The sequence below is a fragment of the Martes martes genome, assembly GCF_963455335.1.
Source record: "Martes martes genome assembly, chromosome: 8".
Lineage (NCBI taxonomy): Eukaryota > Metazoa > Chordata > Mammalia > Carnivora > Mustelidae > Martes > Martes martes.
Genome location: NC_137895.1, coordinates 38,359,161 through 38,371,636, shown reverse-complemented (window position 1 = coordinate 38,371,636; position 12,476 = coordinate 38,359,161). Strand labels below are relative to the sequence as shown.

General features: G+C 37.8%; 1 protein-coding gene across 3 annotated transcripts in view; it reads left to right on the top strand.

The window, feature by feature from the left end:
* The window catches only part of OTOGL (otogelin like), a gene marked incomplete at both ends in the record, with an annotated part of 129,943 nt that overhangs the window by 49,687 nt on the left and 67,780 nt on the right, over positions 1-12,476 (top strand). For all 3 annotated transcript variants that reach the window (XM_080811915.1, XM_080811913.1, XM_080811914.1), the window contains 5 exons: positions 687-761; positions 2,675-2,727; positions 4,295-4,457; positions 9,098-9,205; positions 9,965-10,103. In XM_080811915.1, the coding sequence (XP_080668041.1) occupies positions 687-761; positions 2,675-2,727; positions 4,295-4,457; positions 9,098-9,205; positions 9,965-10,103 (538 nt within the window). The remainder of the gene's footprint in view (positions 1-686; positions 762-2,674; positions 2,728-4,294; positions 4,458-9,097; positions 9,206-9,964; positions 10,104-12,476) is intronic.

The window sequence follows — 12,476 nt, the reverse complement described above, 5'->3', positions numbered from 1 at the left end:
TACTGGGAAATAAATTTTCTCCATTATTGAATGACTACTTCCCCCCTACATAAGTATGCATATAGGCAAAGATCTGCTTGTGAGCTGTGTCATTAATCTTTCTTGCTGTCTTTACCTTTATTGACTTATTTTTAACCCCGCATATGTTCACCAATAGCTGTAGAAAAAGCGAAGGAATGTGATGGTTAATCCCAAAGTTTATTCCTGCTTGTTTTTACCACATCAAAATTAATAATAAGGTTTTTGTTTCACTGTCGTGTGACAAATTTCAGTAGCAGGATTGTCTGTCAGCGCTCAGAACGTCCTCACATCTCCTGTGAGATCAGGACTTTTGTCTCACATGTAGGGCGGGATGGTATATCGATTATATTTCTCTGAAGTGCATTCAGGGACTTTTTTGTGACTTAAACAACACAGTCTGTACTGTGACTAACACCCTAGAGCATCTGTATGTAGGAAACACGATCTGAAGCTGCACGATACTCCCTGGGGACACGGTTCCCGCCATTCTTGCAGTAGAACTGCGAGCGGTGATGGATAGGGTCATCTTCAGTGTGCGCCTTAAAATGACCAATACAGAGCAGAAGGGCTGCATTAATTTTCGTGGATTGTTTTTTTTTTATGTATATACTATTTTATTAACTTAACTCCCCTTCTCCCCACCCCCCCCCCCCTTTTTTTTATAGATTTCACTGCCGGTGTCATTATAGGGGCAGCATTTATCAACCCGGGGAGCTCATCCCAACACCGTCGGGCTTATGGTAGATTTATTTCAATAATGGGGCTTATACTTGACAACAAGAACTGATAGACTGCTTTAACCCAAACTGTGAATTTAAATATGACTTCTGTGATTTAAAATATAGAGATAACCTTTATGTGGCTTTTTCCATATGTATATTACATTTCAGCCCAGAATGCCTAAGTCTTGTACTCATAACTGCAGAAAACAGTTACTAATTGAAGTGTCATGCAGCGAAATGGAAGCCCTTTGAGGGATTTGGTTCTCAGAAATACTGCAAGTTGGGGCACCTGGGTGGCTCAGTTGGTTAAGTGGCTTCCTTCAGTTTGGGTCATGATCCTGGGATCCTGGGATAGAGTCCTACACTGGGCTCCTTGCTCATCACGGAGCCTGCTTCTCCCTCTGCTTGCCACTCCCCCTGCTTGTGCTCTCTTTCTCTAAAAAAAGAAAGAAAGAAAGGTTGCAAGTTGCTGAGGGATTTTAGTTGGACTGACCAGCTGATATCACATGCTGAAATCAGTGAACCTCCTCCCTAGTGACATCGATCCTAGCAAGATAGCACTTATTAATAGGATAACACTCTTTCCTGTCCTAACCTGTTCGTTAAAAATGCACACACATCCATGCAGTAGTCCGCATGGATCTTCATCCAAATCCCAATCTCCGTCTTTCAGTTGCACCATAGGAACCGGCAGATAATAATAGACAGCAGATGACAGTAACGATAATGGTAATAATGATACCCAAGCTCACTGTGCACATTCTGCAGTCCCGATACCCTTCCAAGGGTTTGATGTCTGTTATTCAAACACTCATCCTCGTAACCCTATGTCCCAGGGAACGTATGATATGGAAAACCTGGATCTGGGCCCTGAGACCCCAGGGTCTTGGTTACCCTCTGCCATGCACAGTGCGAGGGAACTGTACCTCTGGGTGTCAGCTCAGTGTTACATGATGCATACGCCTACGTTTCATGTAACGTGGCCCTTGCACCCTAGTCAGCCTCTTCATCTGGGCTCAAATATAGAACACATGATCTGGTCCAAAGCTGAAGTAAACTCTGTTTATGATGGAGTTGTTGAGAACTCGTGTGTTGTTTCCTATCTTGATTTTTTTTAAAATGGACATATAGTTAAATGATATCTTTTTAAAGGACTTTCAGGATTAATCTTGTTGATTTGGTTTGCTTTATGCCCTGAATTTAGATCTTAAGTTGCAAGGGAAATGTGACTGCACTCTATCTTCAGTACTGCTGCCAGAAGGAGTTTTCTAGAATTGGAGCCAACCTTATTACCTCTCCTTTTAAGGTCTCTGGGATAAAGGCTTAGCATCTTAATGAGGTTGGCCTTGGCCTCTTTGCCATCTGCATCTCCTGTCACTTCTTGCATTATACTTTGTCACACAGAACACTGCTTTGTACCACATCTCCCCTGAGTGTTATAGCCTTCCTGCTTTATCCATATCATCACCTACATCCAATTCTTTAAGACTTTCCAGACTTTACCTTCTTTGACTATCTTGATGTCAGTTGCCAAGAGATTTTAAGACATTTTTCGGCACTTTACTTTCATATTTTGAACATATTTCTCTGTTGTGTATGTCACACTGCATAAATTACTTATTTGTATGTCTTCCTTTCTTACTAGAATATAAGCACTCGGGTGAAGACCATGAATTTTGGGTTTTGTATTCCCTACGCCCATTGCAGTGCCCCAGACATACGTGTTTGATAAAAAATGAACTGAAATAGTTTTTTGTTTTTTTTTTTCAAATTGGGCCTAAACCAGTAACTTATTTGTAAAAAATTATGTGGAAAAAAATAACATTTGTCTGTCTACCCAATCAGTGCTTGCACAATAGATTGTTTTTGAAATACAGAAAAAAAACCTGATGTATGGCTTCGTAAATTAACTATTTGTTTACCTCTACTAGCCAGTGTTCCAATGGGACCGTGAAATGTGATGAACCAGCAACGCCCTCTACTGGTAAGATCGAGATAGGCGTTTCCTTAAAGAGAACGCAGCTGTAATACTGTTCCCATTTTTCTGGAAGTTGTAAATCCATCACAGCCCTCCTTGCCAAGGTTCATGAATATATAGCCTTGGGAATGTTCCTCAACATGGTGCTTCAGTGCTTCCTTAGTTTTTTCATATTGATAATTATAATATTTGTAGGACATCTTGGGGTGAACTGACAAGGCTGCAGAGGGGCAGAACCGATCAACCCAGGGATGCTGCCTACAGGCCGTCCACCCCAGAACGACCTCAGGTGCACCAAAAGCTTTAGACTCATGTATCCAGGCATCTGTTGAAACCCGCTGGACTGTAAGTTGGGAAACTACTCTCTAAACCAGGACTTCCCAGATGTAATGTGTACACAACCTCCTGCGGACCCTGGTGAAACATTAATTCTGATCAAGCTGGTCAGGGGTGATGCCCAAGATTCTACATTTCTGCTGCCTCTGCCACTGGTTCTTAGACTCCAGGACCAGCAGCCATCAGTTAAACATGGCTTGCAAAATGACATCTACTGCCATCTCTCTTTAGAATGTTATTTTACTCTTACATATCATTCCTGAAAGTCCTATATATTAAAGTACCCTACCTATGATTTATTTTCACCATTAAAAAGCCTGAAGTTTTTAGTCATGGTGTAGAAATTCCAGACAAATAACAAACAACACTGCCTTCATTGATTTTAATGGACAGAATGAGTGCAGGTTGATAAAATGGAGCTGTTGTTTTTATTTATTTGCATGGACTTGTATATATTTATTATAAATTTGCTTTGATTTATATGCCCTGGATTTGCTTTATGAAGATTCAAACTATCTAGGCTTCTTTACGGGCTGTGTTCATGGACCACACACATATTCAGTAGTAATGGGGCCATCCTTGCCCTGCCCTATCTGCTTCAGGGTGGCTTTGAGTTAAAAAGGGAAAGTCCAGGTGGCCGGACTTCTCACAGAGGAATCCATACCATTTGATCCCATCGGCCCCAAGGAGGCAACTTACTGAATCCCTCTGAGCCCAAAAGCTTTCTGGAAAGCTATGTAACCCCTACACTGCCTATAATTATGTCTCCTTTTGTACTTCTATACTCTATCGAGGACTGATGTAAATAATGACTCAGAGGGGAGGATCTGAACCTATCATGTGTTCATTGGAAACACATGGCTTTGTAAGAGTATAAGTATGCTATCGTACCAGCCTTCAAGAAATTGAAAGTGTATGTTTGGATTAATCAAAATACCCTGATTCTTGACCTCAGAAAATGATATAATAGTTGTTTAGTTATTGCTCTGTGGAAAGCAGCTAAGGTTTTCCAACTCCAAATAGGTTTCCGAAATGTAGGAGACAATAGGAAATCTTCCTAGAGAAGGTTTCTAAGTTCCTCATTGGAATGTTACAGACTCAGAGCAACAGCTAGTAATTACTGGTAAGATATTTTAGGATGAATTCTGCTTTGATGACAAATGCCTGTCAGTGTGATTATTTGTCTATGGAACAAATACAGAGTTAAGAGCATTTTTTCTGTGCCTTTTCCCTGAAGTTCGTGCCTGTCCCGAAGGAAAAGTGTATTTTGACTGCAGATTTCCTGACCCTGAATTACCAGCTGGTGGTGTAAATTGTGAGACTACATGTGCAAACCTGGCCATGAACTTCACTTGTGCCCCATCCTCACCCTGCATAAGTGGCTGTGTTTGTGCTCCAGGGTAAGGGTCTTTCTCTCTCTCTCTCTCTCTGTCTTTTTTTTGGAAAATATTCAGGATTTGACAGAAAATGTAAGAGCTCCTAGAAATATTTAGCTAAAATTGTTCTGGACTGTGGTTAACTTTGAGTTGGTAACTAGAAGGCTATTGCAATTATTTTGCTATATTCAATGTAACATATCCCATGTTATATTTGAAATATGACATATGACATAGAACACATGATTAAGTATGTCACACATGTTATATGTACAATATTATTAAAGTAGTACAATGAATTGAAGAGAGAACTCATTTCAGGATGGACTTGGCATTTATCTCCTGGTTTGACTGCAATTTTTGGAACATGATAGTGAGCCATTATCTATTAAAATACTTCAAGTGCATATCTTTTGCATATTCTGTTGTGCTGTTACTGTTGTTGAAGTGAAGTCATAACAGTGATGCCAACTGCTTTATTTTTTTATTTTTACCTTTTTAAGATTTTGCTTATTTATTTAGCATGAGTGGGGGGAGGGGCAGAGGGAGAGGGACACAGAGAATCTCAAGCAGACACTATGCTGAGCATGGAGTCTGATGGGGGGCTTGAACCCACAACCCTGAGATCATGACCTGAGTTGAAATCAAGAGTCAGATGCTTACCCATCTAAGCCACGCAGGCATCATTGCCAACTGCTTCACTTAATGGATGTTACAAAAAATGGTGTGTTGAGGCTACACAGGGCAGTGGGTAACAGCGGGATCTCTGGGTTCAAACATACCGGAGTTCAAACCCCAGCTCTGCTGATGTTAGTGGAGTTATTTTTCTGCAAGTTTCTTTTAAGCGTTAGATTTGTGAGATACAGGTGTGTGTGTGTGTGTGTGTGTGTGTGTGTGTGTGTGTTTACTCAATAAATATGAATCACTATCTTATGGCAGAATAATCTACTATTTTTGTAAGTTTCCTTTAATAGCAGGAATGCCTCGTACACGGGGAAGTTAAGTACAGAATCTGGTGGTTATTCACTTCCCTGCAGGCACATAACATCTGGCTTCACTGGCCCTCCCTCCCCTGGTAGTGAGTGGAGGCAGTGCACAGAGAGAGGCCACCTGAGGCAAACAGGTCACCCGTTCTTCTTTGGCGAGCCTATTCACACAGAGGGATTCCTGGGCTCAGGTCATCTGAACCATGAGCAAAGAAGAGAGAGGTTTTGCAGTCTGTTTCTCAGGAGAGTTGGCATTTGTCCATCCCCATCTGGAGTAGGTGGAGGAGCCAAATGACTTGGGACTGTACCAATCTCTTCAGAAAGGGAGGAGGTCGAAAGAACAGGGGCCCGTGCGTGGGAGAATAAAGGCAGGTAGAAACCAGGCCCTAGAGCAGATGAGTGAGGAAGACATTTTAGTAAAAAGGACGAGGGAAATATCACCTTTATGATGGTAAAATAATTGAAACCTACAACATCGCTTGATTAATTTGATTTGATTATGACTCAAGGGTGCATGGCTGATTAGATAAAGCTGCATCCTAATTTTGTGTCACAGGCTTGCAGTTGACACTATTTTTTTTTTTTTAAGAATATCTAGTTACTGTCACCTTTGACTTTTAGTTCAACAATGATTGATTTATTTACTGGTCTAATTTCACTACAAAACTCAAGAAATTTTCTCCCACCTCCTCTTATTGTATTGAAGTAAATATGGCTGGAATTAACTAAGAGGGCTTTGACTGATTTGGAAATAATTTTATTATATAGAACTTTCCTGTTATAAAGTTGTTCATGGTAATATGATTTGGATTGTCTTCCATATGACCTTGGCTGGCTTATTTTAGGACAATAAGCCTCATATCCCCTGTTTTATGGGGCTCCTCAGAGTGACAGCAGTTCATTGAGTATGAAAGGAAAGATCCTCATTCCTCAGTTTAGAAATCATTGTTGGAGCATCTGGGTGGCTTCTTTGGTTTAGTGTCAAACTCTTGGTTTCAGCTCAGGTTGTGATCTCAGGGTTGGGGGATTGAGTCCCTGGTCAAGTTCCAAGCTCAGTGGGGAGTTTGCTTGAGTTTCTCTCCCTCTCCCTCTGCCCCTCCCCCTCTTCAAATAAATAAATCTTAAAAGAAAAGAAATCACTATGGATTAAAGAAATGGAAAGTAATACAGTGAAAAGTGTCATATAAAAATGGTTCAGATATTGGCTCTCCGTATTAGCTGAAGTACCTCAGGGGAAGTGACTTAATCACTTGAAATCTTAGCTTCCTCTTTTTATTTTTTATTTATTTTTAAAAGATTTTTATTTATTCATTTGACAGACAGAGATCACAAGTAGGCAGAAAGGCAGGCAGAGAGAGAGGGAGAAGCAGGCTCCCTGCTCAGCAGAGAGCCCAATGCGGGGCTCGATCCTAGGACCCTGGGATCATGACCTGAGCCGAAGTCAGAGGCTTTAACCCACTGAGTCACCCAGGAGCCCTCAGCTTTCTCTTTTTAAAGTGTATCTACAAATGTCTATTTCATGGGGGTCGAGTCTGTGCAGTGTACCTGTCATATGGTGCTAATGTTTGGGACACTGTGTTAAGCTACATGTGAGGTGCGCTATAAAATACATTTATAAGATAACAACAGAATCTGCCTGTGGGACTGTCACTAGAATTAGGTGAGTTAGTGCTGTATTTAAAGTGGTGAGAATAGTGGCTGGGCCATAGGAGGCGCTCAAAAATATTAGTTTTCCTGGTTTTTTTTTTTTTAATTTTCTCTGTGAGAGAGTTAATGAAGTACTTGCAGTTCATTGAGATGGATCCTCCAGTAAAGGTTTTTTACAAATTTTTATGTATGGGGAGTGTGGGACATAAAAGATTGCATTGAGTCTTAAATGGTGAGAAGTTGTTTGGGCAGATCTGGGAAGGAGAAGGGTTTTCCAGGCAGAGGAGAAATGACGATGATGTCAGGGAACGTGGAGAGAAGTTTGGGATGGGTGAGCTGAGAAAATACAGACTCTCGGACTCTGTTGTCTGAAAGGAAGAAATCTAAATGAGTTAATGCAGCATTTACATAGGTTCATTTGGTCACCTTTATTCAATAATTGAGTGTCTGCTGTATGCTAGACTTTAGGACACAACCATCAAGATATTCATGTCTTCCTGAATGGAGTGTGAAGTCTAATGGACAATGTATACATTAAATAAGGAATTACAGTGCTGTGCTAGAGGAGCTGTGAGAGGGAAAGCAGAGAAGGAAACATATGGGATCATTTTTATTCGAGAGAAGAGGCAAGAATCCAGAATCTTTTTTTTTTTTAAGATTTATTTATTTATTTATTTGACAGAGAGAGAGATCACAAGTAGGCAGAGAGGCAGGCAAAGAGAGAGAGAGGGAAGCAGGCTCCCTGCTGAGCAGAGAGCCCGATGCGGGGCTTGATCCCAGGACCCTGAGATCATGACCTGAGCCGAAGGCAGCGGCCTAACCCACTGAGCCACCCAGGCACCGCAAGAATCCAGAATTCTTGACTTCTATGTAAATTTTGATAGCAATGAATTATAACATTTTAAAGCATATTCAGAAAAAACTCCATATTTTCTATTTTTAATAGATACCTGTTTTTATTATTTTATTTTAAATTAGTATATTAGTTACATTATTATAATTTCAATTTTCTTATTAGTAGTATTTTATTGTTGATGAAATAAATTCTTGAGAAAAGAGTTTAAGCATATTGAAATATTTATGTATATATTTATATCAAGGGTATTGGAATATGTATCATAAATCTTCAAATCAAAATATTTTGCAAATACACTAACTAATTATCCCTTGAGATTATAATATTTAATTTTTATATTCATAGATATTTTAAGATACTTTTTTATGGGATAACCTTTCAAGAAGGAAATAACATATCAAAGGACACTAACATTTAAAATATGCTGTTAATAAAAAATGTGAAACACTTGATATAGTGACTTTTTGTTCAAAACACATCTGAACTCTCAGGATTTTAAATTCAAGCACTTACATAACTAGCTTTTTTTTTTTTTTTAAGATTTTATTTTTTGACAGACAGAGATCACAAGTAGGCAAAGAGGCAGGCAGAGAGAGAGAGAGGAGGAAGCAGGCCCCCTGCCGAGCAGAGAGCCTGATGTGGGGCTTGATCCCAGGACCCTGGGATCATGACCTGAGCTGAAGGCAGAGGCTTTAACCCACTGAGCCACCCAAGCTCCCCCATAAGGAGCTTTTGATTATTCTCTCTGTCCTGCAACAGAAAAGGTTATCCACTTCATAATTTACTCTTTTATTGAAAAGTTTTTAGGCCCTACAGATTTTTTTCTCTTAAGTAGCAAATACTGAAAAAAGGGGCCCTCACATATTCTTTAAATGTTGTTTTCACAATAGCTCACTGTCTCCGGAAATTTAAGCTTGTGTTTGTCTTTTATTGTGCTAAGCAATAACAAACAGTTTAAAATATTGCATCTGATCACTCGCTGGCATTTCATTTACTCTTATGATCTGCAAGGTACTGTGTGAAAAAGAGAGAGCAAAAGATTAGATCCACCCCCTCCATAAGTCAGAGAGAACATGCCTGTGGCAGTCGTAATAAATATAGATGGTGCTGAATATAACAAGATTACTGATTCTTAAAAAGCTGAAACTAAATAGCATTTACTTCTTCATTGGAAGAATGGCAGAGCACAAAGGAAAATGTTATGTTCCTGAAAGCTGTCCGTGTATCTGGAAAGATTGGGAGTACCTCTCAGGAGAAGTGATTGCTACACCATGTTATACCTGGTAATGAGATCCATTTATTTCACAACATTTTTCCTAAGCAATTGTATTAGTTTCGATCATCTTATAGTTAATGTGACTGACTTCAGCAAACACTAAATCAAGCCTGAGTAAATAAGATTTTAAAGGCATTCGGGAGTTGGTGGAGAGCTATTCCCACAGGGGAATCATACCATTATTTTGAGGCATATTTGTTTAGTCCACAAAAAAAAAAAACAACCTGTGAAATGTGAAAACTTGAAAATTTAATAAGAATATCTCAAATTTATAAGAAATTAATAAATGCACCAAAGAGAAGATCACATTTAATATAAGGTCTTATGTTTGGAAATAAGCTAAAACAATCTCATAAAACAAAATTGAAATATAATTTCTTTAAAATGTGGGGAAAAAATTCCAAGCTCAGGAACAATGTCACATGTAGTATATTTAAACTGATCCAAATATAGGAGATGGCATTATGGGGTTTTTTTGCTCCCATCAGGGCTATATTCAATAATTTATTCTGTCATCTGCTTTCAGGTGACTGAAGCAACAATTTTTAGGCTTGGTTATGCTCTCTAATAATATATTTAAGCAAAGTGATAAATATAGGCCTAATCTGTCAATGTAATAGATGTTATTGAACCAATTGGCATATGACTAAGGGCTCTTGGCTCAGTGAATGTTCTTGAATACAAAGCTTACAATGTTTTAACCACTTGCAAAACTCTAATTCGAGCCAAATGTCTTAGAGAGATAACTGGTGTTGTTTTTGGCTAGTGTTTGTCGACGAGGGATGTTCAATTGCACCTACTATCCATGCCCAGCTGTGTGTACAATATACGGGGACCGGCACTATCATTCTTTTGACGGACTGGAATATGACTATATCAGTGATTGCCAGGTATTTCTGATAAAGGTATGTCACGATTAGGTACTTTTATTTGCCCTTGTGTAAAAGCTTAATGTAAAAAACAAGTATGCTGATATGTGATACATCAACTCCACATGTCATTAATAAAACCTACAAAAATGATAGCAATTTTAAACATTTCACATTGACTCATAAGTTTTATTATTTAATAGGAGATGGGCTAATTCTTTTTTTTTAGAGATTTTATTTATTTCTTTGACAGAGAGAGATCACAAGCAGGCAGAGAGGCAGGCAGAGAAAGGGGGAAGCAGACTCCCTGCTGAGCAGAGAGCCCAACCCGGGGCTCAATGAGATGGGCTAATTCTTAAACTTTCTATGCTTCTGTTTTCTAATTTGCAAAATGGGGATAATAATTGTACCTGTATCCTGTGGTAGTCTTTAGGATTAAATAAGATAAAATTATGTAAAGCTTTTAGACAGTGTTTGATGTATAGTAAGTGTTCAATAAATGCCAACCATTTTTATTTTTATGGGCTTAGTTTGGTGAATATAAATATAAGACATTAAACCATGCATTGAATAATATGTATTGTTCATGATTATAGCAATAAAGAGACATTATTCTTAATTCTAGACACATTATGATATACTGTAGTCGACCCTGGGCTTAGTGTACCCGATAAAATCCTTAAAATTTCTCATATGCTTAATGCATTTGGGTTTTCTTTATACCTAAATTTTATTTAGACATCACTGATCCCAGAATTAAATTTCTAAATGTAAAATGTTAGCTTTAGAAAAAAGTTGTATAAGAATAAACAAAATAACATCTTTTCTTCCAGCAAGGTAACCTGTGATTATCTTGAATGCATGTCTTATTTCTGGGTAAGGCTTTTATGTTAATAGAGGTGTGTGTGTGTGTGTGTGTGTGTGTGTGATCCTGTTCTTTAAAGCATATATCAACAAAGTAGACACATTCTTATTTTGTATCAGTTCTATTAAATTAAAAAAAAAAAGGTGAAATCCATTGTGTTCTAAACTTAAACAATTCTTGCTTATGTTTTAAACCATTAAATTTCCCATTTGGTACTATTCTCAGCTTCCGCTAGGAACAATTTCAAGTTTCTTAAAGAATAAATCCAGATTTGTCCAAGAAAGTTCTGAAGTTGAGAAGATTGGAATCATGCCTTACATTTCTTTTTCCCTCCCCAAGTCATTTTGCAAAATGCTGAGCATTTGGTGAACTCTTACTAACTACTTATTTGAGCTCTATGCTCTGCCTGGCTTTTCCTTAACCCCTCATTTGTCTTCACAGTAGAGAAATCATAGTGTTTACCAGTCTATTTTAAAACAATGATTGTGCAGAAAGCATTTCAAGTAGAATATTTGTCTCAACTCTGATTCTTGGTTAAGTGAAAGTATGTACTTGTGTTTGATGCTGAATGATAATAGCAGCCTTAAAAAAAAAAACTGTGTATGTATGTATGTATTTATTTATTTATTAAATTTCTGGTGCTTCACTCTAAGAGTATCATTCCATTTATCAGGCAAGAGCCATTAAAGTCTGGCTTTTAGACTTTTAAAACCTGACTCCTGTCATAACTTTAATTTGCTACTATATTCTTCTGTTAAAATTCAATATCTTATGTTCAATTTCAAATTTTAATAAGATATGCCTATCTGTGTATGAGAAGATATGTCACAGGAAATAGTCTTCCAACCTCTTAGTAAGCAATGAAATTTAGATCCTGAATTTAATATCTGGATTAAGATCTGTCATTAGGATTCATGTAGTAAGATTAAAGTCTATATTTTTAAGTTCTAGAATTGCATCTTCCACCAAAGTAGAAGTATTTTTTCTTTTGGTACTTTAACAATGTTCTTTAAAAGAGAAAGTGTTTACAAAAGACAGACTTCAGAATATAAGTTTCATGGATTTCAATTTGGTAATTAAAGAGAAGAAAAACTACTATAAGTAATTAATTAGAATTATACTAGAGAATTATTTACTATATTGTAATGGACATTTTTATGAAAATCAGTAAAATCAGTACCAGGCCCCAAAATAATTAGGATAATTTGATCAACATATACTTGATAAGTCAAGAAATAAGTTACTTGATCATGGAGCAAATAATTATTTCATATCCAAGATGAATTAGTGGTTAACAATGTAACCTAATTTTCATGGGTTTGAAACCTTTTCATGCTAGATAGTAAAATTCTCAATGCTTGGGTTTTTTTTTTTTTTTTTCCCTGCTTCAATTTTTCTTCCGTAATTTTTTTGTTTGGTTTGGTTTGGTTTGGTTTTGGTTTCTTTGTTTACTCCACACACCTAGCTTTCTCTTTTGGGGAAAGAATCAGCATTTCCTTTGAGAAGGTTAGAATTGCTGCCTGCCCATTCCTTTAATTACTACT